General features: G+C 45.2%; 1 protein-coding gene and 1 long non-coding RNA gene across 2 annotated transcripts in view; both read right to left on the bottom strand.

Annotated features, from left to right (window-relative positions):
- The window catches only part of LOC135424627 (uncharacterized), an 89,810-nt gene that overhangs the window by 60,200 nt on the left and 2,473 nt on the right, over window positions 1-27,137 (bottom strand). The gene's annotated exons all lie outside the window — the stretch shown is intronic.
- NOG (noggin) lies at window positions 11,412-13,465 on the bottom strand. Its single transcript, XM_064676037.1, has one exon. The coding sequence runs from the start codon at window positions 12,699-12,701 to the stop codon at window positions 12,030-12,032; it is 672 nt and encodes a 223-aa protein (XP_064532107.1). The 5' UTR covers window positions 12,702-13,465; the 3' UTR covers window positions 11,412-12,029.

Genomic DNA, 27,137 nt, shown 5'->3' with positions numbered 1-27,137 from the left:
AATTCCAACAGGCCAAAACCTCTCCTTATGTGGTGAGGGAAGAATTTCTTTTTTCAGTTAAGTCAGCCCAGAGCAGAATTAGCAATGGTATGTCCCCCTAACCACAGCACAGACAGACATTTGGCCATTCCCACCTGTGAGTTCTGCTCTCAGCACTCACACTCAGGCACGGTCTGTTGACTGCAGGCATGTCCATCTGTTAACACAACCTTCATTGTGCTTGGCCCCAGCTCAGGTGGGACCCTCACACCAAGACTTCAGGGGGAAGCTGTCCCTGGAAGAGAGACACTGAAAAGCAGAAATGACACCCCACCAGCAGCACAAATGAACGTGGCAAGGGTGCTGCAGTCAGCACAAATCATTTTCATTTCACCTGGTAGACATTTGGCGAAGATTTCTTGCTCCCAAAACGCAGATTCTTCGATGGGTGCATGAGAAATGCAGGATGACTGTCTGGCACTCAAAACACAACCTAAAGAACTGCAGAGATGTACTTGGGGCTTGGATGCAATGACAGTGCCAATACATACACAAAGCAAATCCAGAGACAAGTATGAGTCACAGAAAGAAAAACTCTGGAATTTTGTCCAGGTCCTTTCCACTTTTACACATGCAGAGAAACTCTACCTAAGCAAACCATCCCATTGATTACATATGTAGGCAAGAATTGCTCGCATGAAGAAAGGTCACTGGATCTGGTCCCTGCTTTATGCACGTTGTGATAGAAAGCCAACTCTTACTAAGTCCAAGACTTGTTCCCATTAGTTGTGAATACTAGGTTAAGGCACAGGAGAGCACTTTGTCTTCCTTGCCAGCTTCAGTCTAGGTAATGAAGTCATTCTTATTTGAGCTTGATGTTAAATTGTTGGTTCTGATCTAAAGTCTGCAGCAGAGAGAGTCCATGCAGATTACTCATTTCTTGAGACATCTTTTACCTAGACAAAAGGTTAAAGCAGGGATGCTGATTGAGAAGATAAGGGACAAGTGGCTTCCCTTGTCCTCTGGCTACATTCTGGACAATCTCTTCCACACACTCTTTGCTATCAGAACTATCTTTCAGCTTAGAGCAGCAAACCGGTAGAGACAGTCACACACAAGCAGAGGAACACGTGCACAGACACACTCAGGAAAGACATTTCGGGCCAAAGACCTTCCAGAGTTAGATTCCCAACACTACACATATGTTCAGAATAAGGAGGATGCTGCTCTGATCAGAAATCAGCCATGGCATTTACCAGAACTGACCTGCCACGTATGGAAAGACACCTCTCATTCCCGAGGAGAACCAGCTACGTGCCTCCCAGCAGCCTCCCAATGTCGGGTCAACTGTTGTTACTGGCAAGACACTGCTGTGGAAAGGCTGCAACAGAATCAGGGACTCATCACCACCAGCATGTGTTGCTATGGACACCATTGAAGAAAAGCAAAATCATTTGAGAAGGAAATAAAAGACTCTTTTCCACCAATAGTGACAGACACTCTAATAGGTTAGTGATCCTGGTGGAATGCTAATCAACAGCACATAGAAAGACTTGGAAGTCATGCAACTTTTAATATTCCTAGAGAAGGAGTGGAGAAGTGAATTCATGTAGTAGTGGCCATGCACACAGGCTTTACACTAACACTTAGCACTCAAACACAGGCAGCACACCTCAATGCCGTGGATAAGTCAGGTAATACTTTTGTCTTACAAGTCCTTCCTCTCAAGGATCTCAGCTCCAAGCCATAGTCACCTGGAGGGCCCATCCACACCTTCCCACTGAACCAAATACCAAAATGCAGCTGGATTCCTTGCTTGCATAAAACTGAACAGCTCGTCCAACAGCAGCAGAGCTGTGCTGATTTACTGCAGCCGTGGATCTGGTGGCTGATTTGAGCTCAGAGACAATCTAATTTTTCCATTCCTCACAGCTCTGGTGAATAATTTAAATATATGCTCTGAGCTCACCAAAAATAACAACATTTTCAAAATTTTTGGTGAGCTGAAAAATAAGAAATGCTGGCTCAGAATGACACGAAATGCTCTGTTCAATCTTACGGAGTGTAATTTTGATTGAAATGGGATTTTGGCTTATGCAGGTTAAAAAGGAATTAATTTTTGTCTCAGAATTGAGTGAGGACTTTCAAAAGGAAAAAACCCCACTGTTTTCAGTTAAAGAAATCAACAGGTATTACTCTGAAAACATCAGAACAAAATACTTTATTTGAAAAAATTATTTAATGTTTTCAAAGCTGGAAATTGGCCACATTTTTTCAGCTGATGTGAATCTGTAAAATGTTACACTGCCACTGAGTCACCATTTTTGCCCCAGAAAAGCTGCTAAAATATTTTTCTCAGCTGTACCAGTAGACAAATCTATTGACCTTAAGAAGACAATTTGCACAAGTAGGGCCAGGGGCATTAAATTTACTGTTTTAACAGAAACCATTCTGAGCAATTTACACCAGAAATATAGAAACAGGGAGTCAAAGAAACTTTCAATCGTATTTCATTTACTGTACTATGAAACTCATCCAAAATACAAGGTCAATACAGAACAAATCATGGAATTGCTCAGTAAGGCTGGAAGGCAGCAAAATCCTCTGAAATCAATAACATATTTGAGCTGATGTCACCTGAGCTGCAGTGCAGAGGCACAACACTGCTCCCCAGAAATGGGAGGGTCACTGGAGGTGACAGTAGTAGCTGTCCCCAACTTGAACACAGAATATCCCTGCACTCTTGGGAAACACAGAGATTGTGTTCTTTTCTGAAGGTAAGTCTGCACAGACACCAAAGATCCTGCAATACACTGACAGGGATTATTATACCAGATATTCTGCCTAAAAGGGAAATAATATTTTTGCTCAGCCCCTCAACAGTACTTCTTCACACTATGAAGTGACCAAGGTCACTTTAATTGCAGATTTTCACCTTAACTGTAGCAAAATGGCAAAGGCTATACTGGAAGTTACTCATGAGCTCCTCAAGATTTGGCAGCACAGCTCTAGAATCCATATATTTTACAGAACAGAAAAGGGGTGATAAAGAAGTCCAGGGTTTGTTTTGTTTTTATGGAACGCTGCGGAAATTTCACAAAGCTAAACTTGCAAGACGAAGTGTGTAATTTCACCGAACATCTACTGTTTGGTCAAAAAATATTTTAATCAAAATATTATGACCACCTTCAGGGAAAATATAAAGGCAAAGAGAAACTTTGGTGACAGGTAATTACTGTGCCAAAGGCAGGAAGATTTTAGGCAACAGGAAACAGAAAAAGAGACTCCTGAAAATACTTCATATTTTTAAAAGCAGATTAAGATCTTCGAGTGGCATAAAATAACTGTACTGACGTCAATATGATTCTCCATCACATCTGCAGGGGCTGATGTAGAACTGAGAGGAAGGAGGGAGGGGACTCCTTCAGCATGTGACAACAACAACCATCCTGAGGGGAGGCAGGAGGAGGAAAAAAGTGAAGAGAGGGCAACGTTTCCACAGCTCTTCCTCCCCATTCTCCCCTTTCCCCTACAGATCCAGCCTCGCAGGAGATATGGCTCAGAATCCAATTGTTTTGCTTTAGGATTTCTCTTCTCTGTGAGAAACTTTAAGTCTTTTCTTTTTCTCATTACTTCAGAGTGAGATTTGGAAATGGGATTTTCTGCAGCTCATAGGAAAGTTATATACCTAAATCCCAGATTTTTTTTTAAATGTACATCTATTAGCTCTTTTTGGAAAAAAACTCCAAACCTTACTATAACCAGTTACAAAATGCACCATATCAGACAGAACTTGTATGTAGCAGTAAAGCTACATCTGCTGTTTTCACAGTGTTGTGTATTATCATTGTCTCCTACTGAGAGCTGTGAATTTCTGCATCCAAAAACTCAAACCATAGGTTTTGTTCCCCCACAGGTGTCTGCTTGTTGAACAAGATGCCTAATCTCAGGCACCCAGGACTGAAAATGTTAACCTTAAAATCTGTTGGCATCTCTCAGAAGCTTAGGAGTAAGAGGAACCTAGTCTGGCTGTCTGAAAAGTTTCATTCAGATTGCTTTAAATATTTGGTGGATGATTACAGTCTGAACATTTGACTACATGCCACTTCATTAGATTTACTCATTTTTTTTGTTCGTACCATGGATGGGAAATTAAAAATGATCTCTGATATTTGATTTCCCATAAGATATGAGAGATATTCAAGGCAGTGTCTGGAAAAAAATTAGGATAATAAGGTGTATAAATCTCTGCTTCATTTGAAACAACGCATAAAAGCCAACCCCACATTAATTTTTTTGCTGAAAGAACTTCAATAAGTTTTAAAGTAAGTGTTTCATTTACTGCCACATGCCACACATACATGGCAAACAGTTTATACAAACCACAACACTCAGCTGTTCCTGGTTAGGTAGAACAGCCCTCCCCTGAACACCCAAGCTGCTCTTGGTTCCCTCGGGACTCTGGGACAGGGTGCTGAGCGTTCTGGTCCAAGGGAGAACCTACAGGCACGTGGGATGAGCAGTCAGTCCTTCTGGGGAGGTGCTCGTGAAGCCTGGGTTGAGTGTGTGCTTGAAACTTTGTTGGCTCAGCCCAGAACGCTCTGCACTTTTGGAGGCAGCTTAAGTGCAGCGTAACTACCCCTGACCTGGTGGTCCAGCCTTAATGCCTTATTCTTGTAGTGCTCAGGGAACTTTATTAGACTTTCCTGTTAACTGGAATACTCCACTGTGTATACACACAATGGTGCTGGGGGTGTGGTGAGGTTTGGGGACTGGGGGGCTACGGGATGGCTTCTGTGGGAAGCTTCCCCCCTGTCCAACAGGGCCAATTCCAGCCAGCTCCAAGATGGACCTGCCACTGGCCAAGGCTGAGCCCATCAGTGATAACAGGAGCACCTCTGGGATAAGAATGGGAAACAAAACCCCCCAGCTACTTCAGCCAGAGAGAAGAGTGAGGACATGTGAGAGGAACAGCTCTGCAGACATCCAGGTCAGGGCAGAAGGAGGGGAGAAGGTGCTCTGGGCACCTCTGGGAGCAGAGATTGCCCTGCAGCCCACGGTGAGGTGGCTGTCCCAGGGAACATGGTGGGGCAGAGATCCACCTGCAGCCCCTGGAGGAACCCACACCAGGGCAGGTGTGGCCAAAGGAGGCTGTGACCCCATGGGAAGCCCATGCTGGAGCAGGGTCCTGGCAGTACCTGTGGTCCCATGGTGAGAGGAACCCACACTGGAGAAGGGAAGAGTGTGAGAATGCTGTGGCTGAGGTGGAAGGAGCAGCAGAGACAATGTGTGATGAACTGACTCCAGTCCCCACTCCCACCCCCCTGTGCTGCTGGTGGGGAGGAGGTAGAGAAAATCAGGAGTGCATTTATGCCTGGAAAGAAGGGAGGGGTGGGAGGGAGGTGTTTTAAGATTTGATTTTATTTCTCAGTACCCTACTCTGACTTGATTGGCAATAAATGAATTTCCCCAGGTTGAGTCTGTTTTGCTTGTTATGGTAATTGGTGAGTGATCCCTCCCTGCCCAAGAGCCTCTTATCATATTTTCTCCCCCGCTCTGGCTGAGGAGAGGAGTGATGGAGCAGCTCTGGTGGGCACTGGCGTCCAGCCAAGGTCAACCCACCACAACAACATAAGATCCAGACCCAGCAAACTGCTTGGTGAAAAGGGGCTCTTCACACCCTCCTGGAGCCAAGAGCAGACACAACGAGACAGAGACACCTGAGTGTTTCTAAGGCCATGAGAAAGACTTCTAATGTAGCACTGAGACTTAATTTGGGAAGTGATTCTAGCTGAGGCTTATTTACAAGAGCTTCAAGGTTCAAGTCAATGACCTCATTTATTGTGCAAGTATTACCTACAAAACAAAATTTTATCCACTTATTCCAAAAGGACATGATGAACCTTGAAGTTCACTCAGTTTTAAAAGACAGTATTTCAGGTTATAAAGTCCCTCTACTAATTTATGTACATTTACAATAATATTTATGCAGTATTTCTCAACATTCTGTTGCTGCATGAGAGAAATGGAGTGCTCTTGGAGGAACAATCCATGCAAAGAGCAAATTAAACCTGCCTAGATATGCAGTATCTCTAAATGGCCAAGCAAACTAGGAGATGGTGTGAGGAAAAACTATTTTCTGTCCATTCTTTACTCACAGACAGTATTATGAAGTGCTTGGAACACCAGAAGGTTCATTTTGAAACAGAGGAGTGATGTTTACAGTTGTCCTTATATAAATATGTATTGGTTTTATGTACTTCTTTTTCCTCAGTTCAACTCAGCTTATTTATAGCTCAGAAAAAGGGATGGATTTTTTATTGCACAGGTACAATGCAGCAGCTTGGCAAGAATATTCTGAATCACAGCCTGTTCATCCTTTGTTCAGAGAATGCATGTTCAGAGCTGCCTGACTGGGGATCCCATGGAAGGGTAAACTCTAACCTGAGCCCTGGAAAGTTGCTCTGCTGTAACCAAGGTATTTGTACTGGTAGGCATAAGATGCGTTTACTGTGTAGTTATTTGCACCATCCAGTGCAGCAGGAACTTCAATTAATATGGCAGAGCCTGGCTCTTGTGTTTGCTGCATCTTCCTCTGGACCATGGTTGTGCATCCAAGCCAGGCAGTAAGTCGCCAGTTGTACGCCAAAAATAAAGATATTACTATGCCAGAAGGAAAACAGCATAAGGGTTGTATCAATACAAGGCACTATGCTGGTTATATTCTCCTATATTAATCCCTCCCCCACAAAACAAACAAAAAAACCCCCAACAACAACGTCCTCTTATTGCTACTAAATCACAAACACAGATCAAACGTCCCCATGCCTGTTTCATTCTGCACTTTGGATTGAGAATCCTTGCAAGCATGTCAGTTCTGGTGGTGGCTTTGTGATCTGGATCCTGCTTGGTAGGATCTATGCAGAGACCAACAACTCATTCTACAGAGCCCACTCTGCAGGCATCAGATGACTGTGGCTTTCAGTTACTACCTCTGGATCAGAGCCAGAAGCCTAGTGGTGAAAAGCTCTTTATACCATTACCAATCCCTCGAGCCACCCAGTCCTTCTCCATTGCATACAGGTTTTTAGTGTTGTGCCTTAAGATCTGTTCTGGTTCTGAGTAACGTTCTTTGTGATGGCAGTCTTGCCACTCCCCCTCTCATGAGGGAAAAAAAACAACGAGGAGGGAGTGTGAAACTTATTTTCAAACTGTGTTATGATTATCTGATGCAGTGACTACTCTGGGATTCTCCAAGGGAGAGACCTGAGTCCTGGGCAATGTCTGCCTTAGGTGAAGGGAAGGCTCCAGGCTGGTCAGTGCTGGGATGTGTGTGCTGCTGCCTCCACTTGGGCGGCAGCTCTTGGACAGCAGCACCCACCCACTGCCAGAGCTCCTCACAGGGATGGCTCCAAAGCATTCCAGGACATCCACAGGCTGACCAGGCCTGAGTGCACATGCAGGTTGGTCTGGCCTTGAGTGCTGACACAGAATGATGCTCGATGGCAGCATAAATACACCCCTGGAGAGGGCAGAACGTACAACCAGGGAGCCTCAGAGCATCTGTTCTCAGCTGGTCCCCATCTGAGCTATCCCCCAACAGAGTCAGAGGCTAAATTGTGCCATCTCTGCACTCCTGTCCTCCAGTTCAGCAGGGAGAAGTGACTCACTGTGACGTTATACCGTGCAGATTTCTCTTCCAGCAGCTTTTCTCCCAGACTCTTCAAAAGCACATCACACAGAGCAGCTGCTTTCCCCACAGGGAACAAGCTGCAGGGGACTTAACAGTAATACACTGGTACCCAGCCTTCACGAAGAGGGCTGTAAGCTGCTGATCCTGCAATAACACCTCCGAGGATTTAGAGTCTTTAATGTTGATTGCTGAATATTTCTGTTCCCCTCTGAACCATTCCAACAGTTGTTTCAAGCGAATGTATTCATTCCCTTCCTTTTAACCATTGGAGCTTCTCGCTTGGTCTGGGAGCAGGGAAGAGGGAATGAAAGGGTCTCTTCAAATTTGCTGTAGCTGCTCTCTTAAAAGAGAGCATTGACACAGGTTCTGCAGCTCTCTGGTGCAGCGAGGCTCCCGCAGGACCTGCAGGCACAGAGAGACTGCCCGAGCCGTGTGGGCACTCCAGGGAGAGCGTGGCTGTTCTCCTCCCCTCTGGATGGGAGTATCATATCTATTCCTAGCATGGATCTACCAGGTGGCAGCACTCCCCTGCCAACATACCTTTGGTTTGGCTTACCTTGAAGGCTGTGATGTTATAATATATGATGACATCATTATATTTATTTCAACTTTCATTGAAGATTCCTGGCAAATCTCCGAGCTGGAATATCTTCTTTTTAATGGGTCCAAGATCCAGCCAACGTGGTGTGCAGATTACATTTACACAACACAGCCCAAGCAAGGTGAAGTGTTGATGTTACTAAATTAAGATTACTTCTCTGTTAAAACTATGAGAGAGCAAAAACTTGTCCGGTATTTACACAAATCTTACTGCTGTAATTTCTGGCTGTGGTTGTTTTGGTGATGACTCCATGGTGCACTCATGCAATCTCAAGAATTCATCTTTGTGGCAGTATTTTGAAAATGATAAAATGAATCAAGTATATTTTTTCAGTTAAGTACATATGTGAGGACACAGCACTCTAATGGTGTGTCTAATATTTTCTAGATGGTTCATTTTCATCACACTACCTGCACTAATTCTGAACGGCCAACTTCCTCTAGTCTACTCTTTTATGCTTTTATCAACTGTGTTACTCTTAGGCCTTAACTTTAGTGGATTTTGAATAAACACATGGTGTGAGAGAAGGAATTATTCTGGATAAAGACTAACTACAGTGATGAAGATGATGACATCCTCCACTCCTCATCAGGAACTACAGCACATAGGTTGAATACCCAAGTGAGGTTGCACAGTCTATGGCTGAAGCAGAAATTCATTTAAATTCCCAGTATTACGCTTTAAGACCCTAAAATTGCAAAAGAAGAAACTGAAGATTAACTAAAAGCAAACTTTCAACCTTTCCCTTCTTATTTCTTCCCCACAGTGATCTCTGTGAGGTCTTACGATGCCACTACAAAGACCAGCAAACAGAAATTGTCTGTGTTATGAATTGATTTCTATTTAAAAGAGCTATAATTCAATTTTGCTTTAAAAACATATTACAAAATCCAATATTAAACAGATTTGCATAGAAACATTCATCAGAAAGATATTTTATTTGTTTGGCTTGAAACACTTCCACTACAAGCCAAATATTTCAACACCAGGGCAAGAGGACCAGAAAGTGGACCTGACCAGAAACAACAGTGAAAACTACTAGTTTATTTTTGCTCCACCAGCTGACAAAATTTAGCTATTTATTTAAATGAAAAAATCATGGGCCTTGTGGATGGTGAAACTTGACTTTTTTTAAAACCCAAAATATTCTTGTAAATTTATTATTAACGGGGTGTTATTGGTTGGGAAAGCACACGTGTACACATGACTCTCTGATTACAATGACTCTTGGATGAAAACTAAGGCAGATCCGGTGAGAGATACTCAGACTACATTACCAGCACACTTCTTTTGCACTCACACAACACTCACCAACACACCCCCAGCTCTGCACACAGGAACATTTTAAATCTTGAAGCAACAGTCAGAGGTGGTTTCCAGATGAAGTCTCTGTTTGCCCCATTGCTGGGATCACCGACAGATAAATCACTGGGTGAGCCCCCTCACTAAGTAGTGGGAATATTACTTTAGTAAAGTTTGCTAATGGGGCAAAGGACCTTGTATTGTAATCCAGTGACATTTTCAACCTTCGGAGAACTTTTGTTGACATTCCCGAGTCCCTGGCTGCCATCCCAGCATGAAATAGTTTCTGTTCACATAATTCTCGTGTTTACCAGTCATGAAAAACTCTTGCTTTTTTTTTTAAATAAACTTTTTTTTTTTTTGCAAGTGAAACTCTGTCTAAAAAAATATTGGCCCCAGGCATACAAGGTTTTGCATAAATTCATATGTGATGAATGGCTGATTTTAATGTTATTTGGGTATTTGTCAGAACCTAACAAATATACATGGTAATGGTGGTTCATAAACTTAAACATCTCAATATACCCTTTCTTCTGGAAATAAATTACGTTTGTTTGCCCTGCCTGGAGTCCTAAGGTAGCCGACATTAGGAATATTTTAAATGTGATCATCCATCCAGCATGTCTTTCAGGCGCCACGAAGATTAAATGAAAGAATCATAAGATGAAGGTCTTTAACTTTTAATCCTTTTACAATGAACCCTTAGATAGACATGGGGGCAGGGTGCCTTCTATGTGAGTAATAATGCCTCTGTTCCTCTTCACTAGGTTAATGAATACCCTAAATGTCCCAAGATCTGATTTTTCCCCCCCTCCCCTCAAACTATTGAAATTAGAAGCAAAGAGACGGGCGGTAAAACGCACCGAAAGAGGGAGAGAGGGAATGAATATGCATTCGGAGATACCGAACTAAGCGTCACAGAAAAGCAGGGCTGGGTTGCCTCAATGAAAGACCCACGGGTTTAAAATGATTAGCATTGATTCCCTCCGAGTTTTGGGGAAGGAAAAAAAAAAGTTTTTTGATTCCAAGATAAATAAGGAAAAGGCTTTTTGCACTGTCAGGGAGCCTTTGAAGAGCACGTGGAGAGTTTGTTTTCGCAGTTGGTATCTATGAGATACGAACCGTCGGGTCTCCGGGCACGTAGAAGTCAAGCACTGGGGGAACTGGGCCGGGTCCCCGCGGAGCCCCGCGGGCCGGGCCGGTCCCAGCGCTGCGGGGGCGGGCGGGGGCGGCCCCGGGAGGCGGGACGGGAGCGGGGCACCCGCACCCCGCGGCGGCACAGCCCGGCGCTCCCCGGGGAAGGGGGGCAGCCCGGCAGGGGAGCGATCGGCCGGCGCTGGCGGGAGCCCAAAGAGTTAAAAGCGGGCCGGGCCGGGCGGTGTGCGGGGCTGTCACAGGATCAGCCTAATAACGTGTCTGCGCTGAAAACCCCCAAAGCCCAGGGGTCAAGTTTCAGCAGTGTCCCACCACAATGGTAGGTGTGAAAGACACGTGTCCCGTTGTAAATGAAATGTCAAGCAGTTAAAAAAAAAAAAAAAAGGAGAGAAAAAAAAAAAAAGAAGTCCCCGAGCAGCTGCCGCCGAGCGCGCCGGGGCTGCGCGGCCGCGGGAGCGGCTCCGCGGGGGGACAGCGCAGCGCCGGGACCCCCCCGGGGCCGGACCCCCCGGCACCCCGGCCGGGAAGGTGCCGCACAGTCCCTCCTAACAGAGTCGTGAGCAGGTTCCCACCTCCCCCTGCCACCACGAAACGTCCTGCTGAGCGTGGAGAACGAGGAGGAGAGAGAAGAAAGCCCCCCCGACGGCGGCCAAACCAAAAAGCAAACAGAATCCAAACGGCTCGTGTTTTAGTGGTTGACTTTAATTCTGCACTGCACTTTTACTACAAGGATATAAAGAATAAATAGCAGATACTCTTCATTTACATAGGATTAAGTCATTCAAACTGTTCTCTCTATTTACAATAACATTGTGCTCTAGGCGTTTATTCACTTTTATTTTAAATCTAAAGTCCGTAAGGAAAAAGAAAAAAAACCAAAAAACTCACACACACGCTTTCCGAATAATGGAAAATAGCTTTAACCGTTTTCTTATCAAAAAGTTTGGTTTGTATTTTTTAATCCTTTTATTAAAAAAAAAAAACACACCCAACAAAAAACTACTTCGCCAAAGCGAAGCAACTTCTCTCTGGAATATAAATACCAAAAAAAAAAAAAAAGATACATTAGCAACGATCAGGGTAATAGTCTTAAAAATACAGTAGACGCTGATTATTTCACGTATAATACTGACCTTTTAATAGTATATTAAACCGGTGCCATATATACACACAATATACATTCTCCTACACGTTACAGTGCATTACAACGTTAACCAGAAAGCAAATGTCTTTTATTTCTGTTGCAGCAAAGGTCCACGTGAGTCCGCTGGAGAAGGGGCGAGAAGGTAAGTGCCAGCCCTAGCAGGAGCACTTGCACTCCGAAATGATGGGGTACTGGATGGGTATCCATGTGCACCTCTGCCCTCCCCGGCGCTGGCACCTCCACCTCAGGATCGTTAAATGCACGGACTTGGCAGGTTTGCAAACCATGCCTTCGGGGACTGAACAAGACCTTTTACTGTAGCAGCTGCCCACTTTGACATACCGGGGCCAAAAGCGGCTGCCGAGATCGTTCCACGTGTATAGGACCGGGCAGAAGGTCTGGGACCAAAGCCACATCTGCAGCTTCCTGCGCAGCTTCTTGCTCAGCCTGTGCTTCTTGCCCGGCTGCAGCCCGTCGTAGAACTCCAGCCCTTTGATTTCGCTGGGCATCGCTCCCGAGGGTCTCTGCCTGAGCAGCAAGTCCAGCTCAGCTAGATCGTCCACTCCGAGCCGGTCCTCGGGCAAGGAAACAGCCATAAAGTTAGGGTCGAAGTGACCGCCCATGAGGTTCCTTAGCAAGGTCTCGTTAAGATCCTTCTCCTTGGGGTCAAAGATAGGGTCCGGGTGCTCGATTAGATCCACCAAGGGCAAGTTGTCGCTGGGAGCCGGTCGGATGTGCAGATAGTGCTGGCAGGCGCCCTGCTCTAGCCGGAGACCCAGCAGAACCACCAAGGCGTATATAGTCACAAGGCACTGGGAATGATCCATCCTTGGGAGACCGGTGGGGGGGGGAAAGGGGGGCTGGGTTCACCAAACAGCAGGGGAAGAAGGTGCAAGCAAATACATCAGAAAACTTGTACGGGGATATCCAAAATAACTCGTCTTTGAGGGGGATCACCTCCACTCGCCGCACCACCAGCAAAGACAGCCCCCTGATAAGCCCGGAGAACAAGCCCCCTGCAAACACTCTCTTGTAGCCTTCTCTATAAAAATTTCTCCTGGTGGAGCCGCTCCAAAATTCTGCTGCTGTTGCTGCTTCTTCTCGCCCTTCCCGGGAACGGGAGATGCCTCTTTTTGTTGCGAATTCTGCTTGCTGCTGCCGCTCCTCGTTGTCTGCCCGTGCGTGTGGAAGAAGTTGCTGCCGATTCTTCCTCCCCGCTTCTCTCCGCCGTTTGCAAAGCAGCCTCCTCAGCAGCAACAGCAGCCACGCACGTTGGCACCAGTTTGTCTGCTTTGCAAGGACCCAAAGCCTTTAAATTTCCTGCACTTTCAGCTTCATCTCCATGGAAACCACAGACTCTCTCCTAACCCACCCCACCCCCCTTAAAAAAAAAAAAAACAACCACACCACACCACCACACACACAACACAACCCCCACTCCCACAAAAGTCCAGGAGAGCGCGGCTTCCCCCTTCCCACCGGCAGGCACCCTCTGCTGGGGAAGGCTGAGGCGGGAGCCGCCGCCTCCCCCCGCCCTCCGCACGCCGCCGCTCACGCGAGCGGCCGCCGCGCCCCGGGAGGGAGATGCTGCTCTGCCCGGGGCACCGCCCGGCCCGGCGCCCGCTCCGCCGGCGGCTCCGGGCGCGGCCCCGCCGCTCTCACCCCGCGGGCGCGGAGCGGGGGGCGCGGCCCCTCCCGCCCGCCCGGCGCGGCCCGGCCGCCCGCGGAGGGGGATCCGCGCCGGGGGCCCCGCGGACTCCCCGCGCCCTCCCCGCGCTGCGCGGCCGCGGGGGCCGCCCGGCCGGCCCCGCACATGGCGCGGGGTGCGCTGCCCGCCCGCGGCGCCGCTGCGGACGCGGTGCCCGCGGTGCCCGGGCCGAGCGGGCCCTCTGCTGGCGGCGCCGCGCCGGGCCGGGGGTGCCCGCGGGGCAGCGCGGAGCGAGGGACCCCCGGGTGAGCGCAGGGACCCCCGGGTGAGCGCAGGGACCCCCGGGTGAGCGCGGGCGGGGGCGGGCACGGCCCCCGCGCTGCTGCGGGAGGGAGGACGCGGGCTGGCACCGGCGGGACCCCGGTACGGACCCGCGGTCCCACGGCGGATGCTCCGGCAGCCTGCGCGGCCCCGCTCGGAGCCCTCCTCGGAACACTTGCTCAGCGATTTTCTAGGGAGTTCTCCAAGACTTCTCCCTCAGAAACGCAATTTCCAGTTATGCCCCCAGTCCATACAGGAAAAGATGGAAAGTACCTCAATGGGAAATACATAAAACAATTTAAAAATTGATAGTAAATGCTGTTCCGTGGCAGAGTTACTGTCTCGCAGAGAGCACTTACTGGGCACTGTGGACAGTTTGCTGTAAGGGTCTATTACCGTTTGAGTAAAATTTCCTCAAGTGCTTGAATCCCATTCCTGCAGGCTATTTAGGCACTTAGGAGCCTAACTTTAATGGGACTGAAGCTTAGCCATTTCACCTAAATTATTTATGCATTTGTTTAAATCTTAACCTTCATATTTAGGTTCATTATGAAAGTAATAAAATAGATTGTATTACCAAGGTTGTGTGTTTTTTATAAAAATTATATTTTTTCAACTGTTTTCACTCCTAATTTTCAATTTAAAACAACTCTTATTTTGCTTTATTCCTGAGCATATAGGGCATTTTATAAATAATACATAAAAAAATTACATGAAAAAGATGGAAAACTGACCCTAACTCGACACTGTAAAAACCTCACAGTGACACTTGCTGCTACAATGTCAGTCAAAGATCTGCTGGAGCGTTATTAGAGTTTTTTAGATCTGGAAGTTGAGGTCTCTACGTTCATCAAGAACCTCATAAACTTTCATTGAAAGTTTGGTATAAAAGTTGTCCCTGGATACAAGTGAGAAGCCACACCTCAGAAACAGAACAGAAAGCAAAAATTTGGAAGTTACACCTAATGGTTTGTATTTTTCCTTTAATGATAAATTCAGTTTTTCTCAGCTGGTATTTGAAAACAATTCTTCAACTACCAGTCCCTAAGTCTGAAAAGCAAAGCCTATAAGGACTGAGTTCCACTATTTCAAGCCAAATGCGTGTTAGAGATTCTACGTTCAAAACTGCGACTATAAGCAAGGACTGGAAGACCTTTCCCTCCTGAAGTGAGTTACCTGTAGGAGGAAGTTTCTGGAATGAGGCTCTTCAAGGCTCATTAAGGTACAGGTCTGTCATGAGCAGAGCAGGCTGAAGGTCAGTAGTTCCTCAAAGACGTGTGTCCACCTGCCCTCGGGTGCACTGGGCTCCTGGCGAGGCCGGGAAAGCTCGAGGGATGCAGAAGTGACAGAAGTCACTTGTGGCCCAAGAATTTCTTGGTGGAATGGCTTGATAGCAGGACTGGGGAAGAGCTGCCAGTGACCCTGCCAGAGGCCTCCGGATCAGATGGAAAAGAAACTGGTTTATTTCAGGGTTTGCTGAAAACAGCAGTAAATGAAACCTGGAGGTAAAAGGGTGTGATCCAGGCGCTGTGTATGATGCCAGCCCTTCCTGGGATAGGGAGAGAGGCCAGTAGCTCACAGAGGCCTTAGCTGGTCGTTCTACTGGCAGTGGTGCATGAAGCACAGTAGAAAACAACTCTCTTCGCCTCAGCTTTATTGGTTCTGGAGTGCTGTCAGTAGTAAAAATGTGTTTTTTCAGTAGACAAAGCAAATACAACCTTCAAGGCACACAGGAAGCCAGTGTGGGCAAGAGTAAGATGCCACTTGTGCAGGGTCACATCGCTGATGAGGAGAGGAGAGGTATGCAGCCTGCACGGCCCTGCTGACAGCTCCACAGGCACAGCGCTGCAAACACATTATGTAAGCAGCTGACTTCAGGCCGCAGCAGCGAGGATGCACAGCAAGAATTCAGGATAGATTTGTTTCCCATTAAATCTGCTAAGAGAAAATGGCCTGACCTACTTCACCCAAACCAGCGCTCAGGGACATCCCTCTGAATTCAGCCCATGGTGTGGAATCAGTCTGCTCCAGGAGCAATGGTCTCAGGCACGATGCATGAACCTCTGAAACACGGAGGGAATCTCCCAGAAAGTAATAAACCACTATAGAACTGGGAGGAAGAACCATGCCAGCTGTGCTTGGAAAAGATGTGCCTTCCTTAGGAGTGGAGGCTTCCTTGAAACTATTCCTGCTTCCCTTAAACTTACAGATTATTTAAATCACGATCTCATTGCCTTTTGCTTCTTGTTTTTAAAAATCCATTGGCACGAAACAATGATAGTTTGTTAAGGAAAGAAAACCAAAACCATAACCAAATGAGTCCTCTGCCCAACTCTCATGGAAATTTCTCATATGCCTTTAGGCAACACATTTCATAGCTCTGCCTTTTCTTATTTGTAGAGCACGAATGCTAATCCTTGCCTCTTCCATGGAGATGCTGGAGAGTTTGATTAGATGCTACCAGTACCAATGTATCAATGCAGAGGGAAGAGTCAAGTGTTTTACAAAAATTATAGAGAAAACAACTGAATTAAAAATCACTTAATTTTAGTCTTAGGTCCTAGCAAGCTGCTAAAGCAGTTCCCTCTGCTAGACCCGTTCCCTCTTCCGTGGTCATAGCCTTATAAATTTGGTAAAGAACTCCTTACAGATTAATTTTCTACCTTTTTTTTAAACTGTGAATCCCTAAAACAATTCTAAAGGAGATGCACAGCTGTCAACCATTTTACATCACTCAAATGTACCAGATGACAATCTACATTATGAGCTATCACGGGTCACGGATGACCTTGACCAGGAATTCACACAGCACCGGTAGGAAATCACTTTTCTACAACTTTCAAGCTATATTCTTTAATCTGGAAAGACTCAGGGAGATCTTGCTGGACCTTTGAAATGTGGTGCTGTGTCTCAAGGTAGCTCATCCCTTTCTCTGCCCCGTTCCTGATGCACAGAAGGGGCCACAGAATGAAGACTGTGTTAAGGATGACCCAGTGTCAGCAGGTGATCAGCTGCTCTGAAGGAAAACAGTTATGAACCACATACTTTGGAAGGTAAAACATGTTTTGACAGGGAAAAGTTCTACCTTGAAATCCCAACAGAATGGAGACAGGGAAGGATACATTTGGCCAAGAATCTTTATCTGCAGTGATAAACGATGTATAAATAATATATTTTGAAAGTCAGCTATGGGATGAATGTTTTATAGTGGAGTAAATCCTAAAATGACTAATGCATTAAAGCAATGAAGAATAAAACCACAAAAAAATAAGACCCCAGAAATAAAACATGTTATTTCTTAGTCTTTAAGTACATCTATACATGGAGATGTACCCATTGCCTTAAAAGAATCCTTATAGAATTGCTTTATTTTTCTCATTTCATGTCATTCTTCCTCCTGAAATACTGTGCTTGTTTCTCAGCCCACTCTCCTCTTGCCTCTGCATTTTTCCTAAGGTATAGACTTTTGTCTTTCGAACAGAGCTTGTGCATTCATCTGCTGATAAACTGTTTATCTTAGCTTTTATGAGGGCGCCTTGCTGCAAGGCAGCCAGAGACAGGATCCTGGGTGTTTGTCTTTTTTTTTAAAAGAGGGTCCGGGAAGTGACGGGTATTTATACCTCCCTTGGCTCTATATATCATGGGAGGTGGAACTCCACTGTCTCTGTTTCTCGCTCTTTCTCTCAGCAGTGTCTTCTGCCGTAAATCTGAACCTCTCAGAACAGTTTTCTTGGCTGCAGCCCCACTTGGAGGAATTAGTTTTATTTATTTATTTACGGGAAAGGTTTGCAACAGAGGAAACCCAAAGTTCTTCTAAATCCTTCCCCTTCTCTACCCCACCTAACCATCCCACTTTTTGTGCCAAATATTCACATCCCAGCAGATGAGAGAAGATTCCAGCGTCTCACAGTGCGCAGACCAATTCATTATGGAGAGAGAGGCCAGTGGGAGAATTGGCAAAGATGAAACAGAAACCAAGGCATTTTTTATGTTAAAAAATGACACTTACATTTACAAGCAGTGGCTCCTGATGGGGATTTGAATTTCCACACAGGCAACATTGTTTATCCAAACAAACTCCCCGTGGCAGCATATATTACATATATACACACATGACAAGTAGGAATGTATTTATCCTTTTTAGCCAGCCTGGTGATTAAGATAAACATCTATTGAGATAAACCAAGTTTTTACTATTCCTTTTTTATAAAACACTAAAGACAACTGAGTGACAGAGATTCAATGAAGCGAAAAATACAGCAACCCCCCCAATCAAGCCCTGTGTGCCTGGGAGTGATTCATTGGTGCCAGCTACTGAATAACCCTGATACATAACATTTCTCACCTCTGATATTTAAAAGGACCCCCTCGCCCTTTTAGCACCAATGGAGCCCTTCACATGTTTTATTGCTAATTGTCTAATGCTCCGTGATGAATGGCTGCCTCGCTGAAAATGACAACCCCTTTTCTCTCAACTACTTCATTTGCCTGGCTCCAGTGGGGGTGAAAGAGGAAAAAATAAATCCGATTACATCATACTTAGCCTGTTGGTTATGAATGAAGGAAAATGCAACTTATTTTAAAAGTACTTCTATCAACTAAGTCCTGAGCCCCCAGGTCCCCTGCACTCAGTAAATGCGGCCTCAGCTTCTCGTGTAAAATGTTCCAAGAGACTCACGGGTTTTGTGGAAGTACAAAGTCCCAGAGGCAGCTTCTAATCCTGATCAGAGAGCCAGGAACTGGATCACAAATATATACAACTCAGAAATCCTGAACTAAATCTAGAAGGGGTGCACTTTATGCTCAGAAGAAATATCTTGCCTACAGTATAATAAAAGAGCAGAATTTAGCCCATTATATAAAACAACTCCTGGCTATAATTTTGCCTCAAGAATTAGAGCAGCAGAGGAAGGTCCCACAAATTCAGAACTGCTGAGTTATTAGACATTCTTTAAATTTGCTCTAGCCAGAAAATGTGCAAGGATGAAGGAGCTTTAATAACTAGAAAAAGATTAAAGTATGCATCGTTCCCCCGCATTTTGAATTATCACTTCTTTCCAGCTTCTTATGCTTTATCCCTTTAGGGAATTTGATCTCTTCAAAAAGAAGTGGACCACAATGATCAGCCAGAGTTGTGTGCATAGCATTATCTCTGCAGCCACTACGAACTGTCACGAGATACACGCTCCCAGTGCCGGGGCTGGCTGTGAAAAGCTGGATGTTCAATAGGATACTTTTCAAAGAAACTTGTACCTTTAGTGGCACATGGAATGATTTCCCCTTTCTCTCACAAATGATGAAACAGGCACACTCATGGGGGTATGGGATTAATTCAGATATAGAAACAGACACAAAGGAGACTGATTCCAAACCTGCTCATGTTCAGTAGGAATCTCTGGGATGTGTTTCTTTGACTTGGGAGTTTCAAGTCTTTGCCTCTGAAGGCAAAGGGACCCAGGCGAGTAAAATAATGAATCTAGGCTTCCCAGACACAGATCTGACATTTGCTCTCTCCCTCTGACTCAGGCTTTGACTGGGTTCAGGGATTAATTAGGCCATGCAAACGAGTTAGGTTCTCTCTTCTGGCAACCTGGTCACGTAGGGAACCCCCACCCCTCCCCTTCCCCACACTCTCCTTCCCCATAATGAAGCATGACTGTAGTAAAACAAGTCTTTTGATGGTGCCTCTTCTCATCACTTTCAAGACAAACAATGTCTCAGAAGCCCCCCAGCTGCTTTTATTTTTCTTATATCTACAGTTACATCTTGGGTGTGTTTACTCATCCTCATTAAATATGTTGTTCCCCCCACCGCCTTTTTTTTTTTTTTAAATATCCTTCCTTTATTGCAGTTTACACTAAACATCAATTACAGGATAGAGTTAAAAGCTTTTGGAGCCATTCTTGGGTATAGAGCAAGATCCCACAATGCCACGGTCTCTAAAAGAGAATTGACACAGGGTACAGGGGGCTACAGCAGGAATATGAGACAAACAGCACTGAAGGAAGTGGGCACAAATTACTACTTTGCTCTCAGCACAGCATTGCTTATGTGCAGTCCACTTCCTCTGATAAGTAAGGACTTTGAGGTTTTCTTTCATATGATAACAAGTGACTATTCTCCTCCTTTTAACAGAGATATTTGGAAAGTCTAAGATGGAATGGTAAGAAGAAACAAGCCATCACAGGACTAACAATCAGCTAGACTTTCCAGCATAGACCTTGATCAGCATCATTTTCTTTGAAGCAACGCTTCAACTGAGTATCCTTGCTGCCTAGCAAGGCTTCCCCTGAAGCCTCATCACCTTTTGAAGTACTTATTGTCATAATAAACACAACAGCAGTTCAATAAGATGCCAGCCACAATGGCATATATGTCAACTATTATTTGGATTTGTTTTCTCTCTCTCTGTGTATGCATTTACAATTGTTCCTATGTAGGAACAGCCTTTCCATTACTCTCATTCTTGATGAAATAGTGTTCCAAAGACATATGATCCTGTTCTGATTTAAAGAAAGATCAAAACCAAACATAAAAGAGCACTGCCCTGGCCACTCTGGAAGTGCCACAAGAGTTCTCTATACTTTGAACATGAAGTTTAACTTTTGTAAGCAAACTGAGCATTTCAACTCAAATATGAGGTATTGGAACAAGCTCAGACAAGGGATTCAAAGAAAAGAGATGCCTTTGTAACAGAAAAAGAAACAAGAGGAAGAGTGCTGCATTTAAAGTGTCTCATGGCAGGGATGGCTTTTTATGCCACTTCCATTTAAAATCTCCCCAGTTTTCTTATCAAAAAAGAAGATAGGAGTAACCTTGCTCTGCAGACCCTCACCTAAGCTCTCCCTGGGGGGACAGTTCAGATCCAGACACCAGAGTCTGCCTGTCACTATTCTTGTGTGAGATGTCTTAAATAAATGAACAAATAAATAAATAAATAGCAGCCTTCCCCCACGAGCTGAAGAGGGCCCTGGTGTCCCTAGGCTCGGCTCTTGCCCGGTGCTCACTGCTGCAGGACCTGCAGGGAGCAGGGCGGGGGCCGAGGTGGGGGCAATCACCCTCCAACACTGGGAACTGTTTGGAAATTACCCTAAGCTTCCCTTAGTCATTATTCCATTAACTGCCTCTTGGTAGATCTGTCAGTAACTAAGCTGGGACTTATTTGTAGAGAATCAGAGGCTATTTGCTGTACTAAGTGAGCCATGAGAGCGAAAGGGTTTGGGATTTATTTGTAATTACAGTCGGGATTTTTTTCTTCTCCTTCTTGCCTGGACCCCACTGGTACTTTCATTCACATTCCCTAAGCTGAAGCTGGCGCCAGGATCACAGGCTGGCCCTGTGTTTATGTCATTGAGACTAGGACAATATTTCAGTGTGGAGCCAGACCGCAGGGATCCACTCTATAAAACCCTCACTAAAAATAGACAGCCGCCCTGCCCCCAGGCCCGCGGGCCGCCGGCACCCTGCGTGGAGCTCAGCCCTGGGCCGAGCCCAGCTCAGCCCCCGGCCCACCCTGCGTGGAGCTCAGCCCTGGGCCGAGCTCAGCTCAGCCCCCGGCCCACCCTGCTGTTCCCCCAGCGAGGGTCCCTGAGAGCTGCCCCTGGAGCCGATGGAGTCGTTCAGGCAGCAGCATCCTGAGGGTCCTCTGCCCCCTGACTGCTTCTTGTAAGTGGATTTGGCTCCCCTTGCCCCAAGCCCTGCTCTGCAGCAATCCCTGACCAGCCCTGCAGCACCTCAGCTCAGCCTGCAGCACAGAGCCACGAGTTCCCCTAAAACCCCACTGGCTGGAGCTGGGAGAGTAAGAGATACCTGAAAATATCAGTGCTTGGGACCCCTCCTTTCCCTCTGCAGCTTGTACAGAGAGACCCCAGTAGTACAAAACTGGGTCAAAGACTTCACCTCTGCCTGATAAATCTTTCCTGCAGCAAATTAAAACATGAGCTGAACATTTCCATCTCATAGCTGTCAGTTTTATTCAGAAGCATGAACTGGGGCAAATCATTCAGCCTTTTAAATGCCAGTGGTGCATGGTCCCTCAGCTTGGGAGGATAAATGTAACTAGTAGAGGGTTTATTGATTAGTTCAATAGCTATATAGATAAGATACAAGGCATTTGACGCATAGATTTTCAAGGTAAGAGCCTGATCCTGCAGCTTAGATCCTGCCATTGGAAAGGCTTTAATTCAAGAAGCCCGTGGAGTGACAGAAAAACCTCACATGCATTTTAATGGGCAACAGAGCCTTCCAAAAGACAGCAACAAAGAGCAATCGAGTCCCTTGATGCCCTTAGATCCCTGCTGGCTTAGCTGCTGAATAAGCCATGTTTATTGAGTCAGTAGGACCTGGACTTGCTCAAACCAGTGGCGAAACTACAGTGGGAAGAGCCAAGTTTGGTTTGCTAGAGGAGCCCATCTCACCCTCTGTGCCAAGGCCCAGGGCAGCCTGACTGTTCCCCATGTGGGCTGCATGGCTCATTCCTCATACAGGTACAGCCAGTCACCACCACCAGAACAGAATGGTTGCACAAATCTGTGACAGAACTGAAAACTGAGCTCTGAAACCCCAGTTAGTGCTTTAAAATCCTGCTGTGCCACTTGACGCTGCTTATAATGAAAGTTGACTTTGATTTGATTGGCTTAAATTACATCATTCACTGGGCAAAGAAGCCATTTCGTACAAGGAGATTCGTACAAGACTGTTGTATCATGGACTGAGAATGTTGGAAAATAATGGCTCCTTGTTGAAAGGCTGCTTTGAAAATTTTCAAACCATCAAGAACACGTATGCAGTAGCACACAAGGACAGCCGTGGGGTTGTAAAGAGATTTATCAGAGACATTGCTAAGAGAATCCAACAGATTTCATCCAAACCAGTGTGTTTTCTGCACCATGCTGTGGGTGCTCAGCACTTGCTCAGTGATTATTCTGTTGAGTTCATGTCCTTCAGGTCCCTATGTCACTTTGGTTTTTCAGTGAAGTGTATCAGGTAGATGTCAGTGCACTGTACTCAGGATCCCTTTGCAGTGGGCATTGGGCATGTGTTGAATGGCAGGTCAGGGGCTGAATTCTTGATCATCTCAACAGATAATCAAAGACAAAAGTTGAGAAGATAAAAGCACATGAAGTGCAGACCAGCTTGCCCAAGCTCACAAACCAGCAAAACTGAGAAGAGGTTTCTGTTTTCCTTGCTTAGGACTGGTTCCTATCTTTAATAGAGTATCTTGTTGGCAAGGATAGACCACAGAGCCTCATGGATTTTATAGCATGTTCTGATTTCATTACAGTGGAAGTTACTCATCAATTAGAAACATAGTTGTTAATTCTGTAGTGCTTTATCTGAATTGTTTTGCAAATTCCCACCCTGGGGATAGAGGATCTTCCACCACCTTCAATCAAGAGTGTGATATACAAAGGAATGAAGCTGAAGTGCCTTGGTGTGGAGGAAGCACATTTTTAATAATGCACCATGTTCTGTCATGTGCCACCAGTGTCTGAGAAACAGCCCTGAATTGCTCTCACACTTTATATTTGAGCAAATGCCATTTGTTCCCTGTACTTCTTTCTATAGTCAGTGTGTGGACTTCCTTTTTGACCTCTGAGCTGGCTGCTGGTGCACCTGACAATGGATATACAGTGAAAGGAAAATGTTGCAGAAACAGGACTCCCTGATGTGTTACAGTAATTCCTGACCCAAGCAGAAGATTGCAGGAAGACAAGGCAACGCTTGCAGGAACTGAACATCCTCCCAGAAAAATGAATTCTCTCCCTGGGTTCTGCCAGGAATCCCAGTGCAGTAGCATGTAAGCAACTGAAAACTTTTCACAGGTGGCCACTTAATGTCTATGTCTCATTTTCAACAACACTCAAGCTATGCAGCCTCACTTGGGCTCCTTTCATAGCAGGGCGTGCATTCACAACAGCTGCAATTCAAGCCAACTGGAACTGGGCTTTGAACACATAAAGTCCTGGTATGAAATAGCAGCTCTTAGGTGGTTTGAATAAGCACAGCCACAATTAGGGGATACTTGATAACTTTGACTGTAGACCATCCATGTCTTGGTTTTCCAGCCATAAAATGACATCACACCCATGATGATAATAGAAATATATAAAAAAAAATATATATCCTTTCAAAGATTTATTGTTTATTTTATCACAGTACCTAAAAGCTTGGAGGTGGACCGACCATTTTTGGTATTGTATAAATGTGTAAAAAAAAAAAAAAAAAAAAGGCATCTTTGCTCCCTCAAAAGTTTATAGCCTAAGTTAAACCCAGGAGGTAACAGATGGTAGGGCAGAAGACAGAGAATGAAACAGAACTGTCTGCTGGTTTGCCTCAGCACACCTGTGCTAATTTTTTTAAAAATCAGATAAAACAGAAAAAAAGGCTTTTAAAAAAGGCTTAGAAAACTTAAGATACTGTGGTATGACCCAGAAAAAAACTTCTGCACAGCCTCTGCATGAGGTTATACAGCCTGTGCTCCCTACATTTTGATGAACACAGTCTCTTTCAAAAAGTCAGTGCTGTGAACTGCCAGGGAATCTAAAAGTTTTAAATAAAGCTGAGTGCTGGAGAGGTTGTCTCCATGTAGAAATGATCACATAGTAAGAGCTAAAAAACCCTGTCTACATATATTAGAGAAAGACACAGTGATTTGAGTTTTCCACATAAACCAAAACAAAGTCACTATTATAGTTATTTGTTTATTCTCTGTACTGCTGCCTGGCCACCCCAGTCAGATGTTAGAGCCCACTATCTCTCTGGCCCGAGGCACAGGGATTCCTCTCACCACAAGTACTTTATTATGTGATGGCTTTCCCAGCTAATTTGAAAGGCAATCATTTATCTTAGTCTTAAAAGAAAGGTTGTTCTGAATCTGCAGATCTCTGCAAAGGGAACAGGCAGACCTGAGAATCTGGCAATCAGCTGGATTTTATACATATTTTCAAAGTATTGCAGGTATCTGTTGTGGAAGCAATCTGTGGATTCCCTTGGAAAGTTTATGGAAATCACTACCTAGCCTTTCTCCCTACCCTCTACCATTTCAGGACAGGAGTACATATACAGTTCTCTCTTTTCCTTGGCATCTGGACAACTCTTCTACTGTCACTGCCCTGTAGTCCTCTGCTGGCATAAGAATTCCAAAATAAATGAGCGTGTTGTAATCAGGAGAAAAATATTGTGTCCTTGTGGTGTTGATGTTTTTGCAGCTCAGCTTCTCAATGGCCACCACAAGTTGAGCTGCATATTTCTTTACAAAAATATGCCTGCACTGGTAACTTGGCAGACCAGTCTTTGAATAGACATTTAGCTACTTAAATGCTCACTGTTGCCAACAAGGTTCAGTTGATGAACCAGGGGGGGAAGAAGAGGCACCTTGACAAGCAGCTCATGGTTAGAGAGCAGGAGGTTGGGCTTTACTGTAGATCTGCTGGTCAGGAGGCTTTAAGAGTGTCTGTGAAGCCAAAAAACTAATATAAGAGCAACATATTATAGCAGAATGTCTTGAAAGAGGCAAAGGTACTGACTAAGTATCTCCTAAGTTTAAGCATGTTTCAAGAAACCACATAAGCAAAATGAGCCTCAGCAGATAATTTATAAACCTGCCCACAGGCAAGTGGAGAAGAGCACGAGCCAATACTCCAGCCCAGCACGGAAGTACTTAAAGGTGTGTTGCTGTGTACAGTCACACAGCCCGAGGGGATGGATTACCCAGGGAACTAAGAGGGCAAGGATGGGATTTTTAAAGGACTCGCTGTTGGCTCAGCTCTGCCAATGTTCACTCCCGCCAAATTGCATCCAAAAATGCAGGTCTTACCTGTGCTCATCTCCCAGAACCAACACTCTTATCAGGGCCATTCAATTTTCAGTATCCTTCACTTCTTTCAGAAAGTGAAGTTCTGTCTCAACCCAGTAAAACTGGGTGCTCAAAGTCCAAATTTATTTATTCTGTAGCCTCAGTGTTCCTACTGTGTGTTTTTACCTGCCCCCCCATCACTTCACACCAAAACAACCTGCAAAGTGTGCTAATTTGCACTTTCAGTCTGTGCCTTCTTGCCAGCCTAGAGGGCACAGGGTAGAACCAGAGCTGTTTATGTGCCAGGCTGGAAGAATTAAGTCAAGATCACTCACACTGCCAATAGCTTTCCAATGTCCTTTCCAGAGGTCTGGGGGTATTGATAAATCCTCTGGCTGTGGACTGGGGCAGTCAGCCCTGAGGGCTGGGGGAGATGCTCCCACACTTGGGTGGGCACTGCACAGACAACATTTCCTGCTGAGTAACAACCCCCCCCCATCCAACAACCTGCTCCTGCCCCAAACTGGGGAAGCAGCACAAAGGTACTGGTGCAGCACAGCTCTGGGCTCTCTGCATCCTCCAGCAGGGCTCAGGGGTCAGCCCAGGGACAGAAAGGCCACAGAGGAAGAGGTACAGCCCAACTGCACCATTTTTTTCCACAGCTGTTGATTTTTATTACAAAAGGGCAGTGACTGTGTGTTATGAAAGTCCACAAAATACAAAGCTAATAATAAACTGCTAAGCATCACATGGAGGCTGAAGCTATGCCTCACTTCAGTGGTTGCTAACATGCAGGCTGTTCAGGCTAGTTAACAACGTAGACCAAAATAATTCCTGTCTGAATTAAAGCACAGGAGACATTAACTGTTACACCAGCAGGACCAGCTATTTTATGCTGAAAATACGTTCACTAAATGCACATGGTGAAGTTTTGCAGGGAATAGGGACAGTTGGTTCTTTTCACACAAATCTCACATTAAAGAGGGGAATTGCTATCTTGTATGAAAACTATTGCTATCTTGTATGCCATCCAGTATGAAAAACTATTCAGCAGATTTTTTTAAAAATTAAAGAATGCCCCAATACAAGAAATACGTTCCAGAAGCAAAGTTCAACCCTTTCTTCATTTTTGTCTTACAACTTTGCAAATAGCCTTAAAAAACCTTGAAGCCAAAACAGACCTTAGGCACACAAATTGGGATGAAGTGTGACCACCTGAATTGATTTTACTTTTAATGTCTTCATTTATTTCTTTCACCTCTCACAGAAATTATGTGTGTCCATGAATAACGCATACACAGGGCCAGAGACAAACTCTTTTGGGAGCACAGCTCCTCCTAATATTGTTCATGGGAATACATGCTGTGCTATAGTATTTTTTTTTTCACATCCAATAATATGAATTTAGAGAAGCACTTCAATGCAAAGGGTAAATCAATCTCCAGCAAGTTTCTCCAAAAGTTAATTGTACTCCTTATTCCTACCCCAAACTGCTCC

This window comes from Pseudopipra pipra, chromosome 19 (genome assembly GCF_036250125.1).
Source record: "Pseudopipra pipra isolate bDixPip1 chromosome 19, bDixPip1.hap1, whole genome shotgun sequence".
Classification (NCBI taxonomy): Eukaryota; Metazoa; Chordata; class Aves; order Passeriformes; family Pipridae; genus Pseudopipra; species Pseudopipra pipra.
The sequence above is the reverse complement of the archived record's forward strand: the minus strand, read 5'-3'. Positions and strand labels throughout refer to the sequence as shown.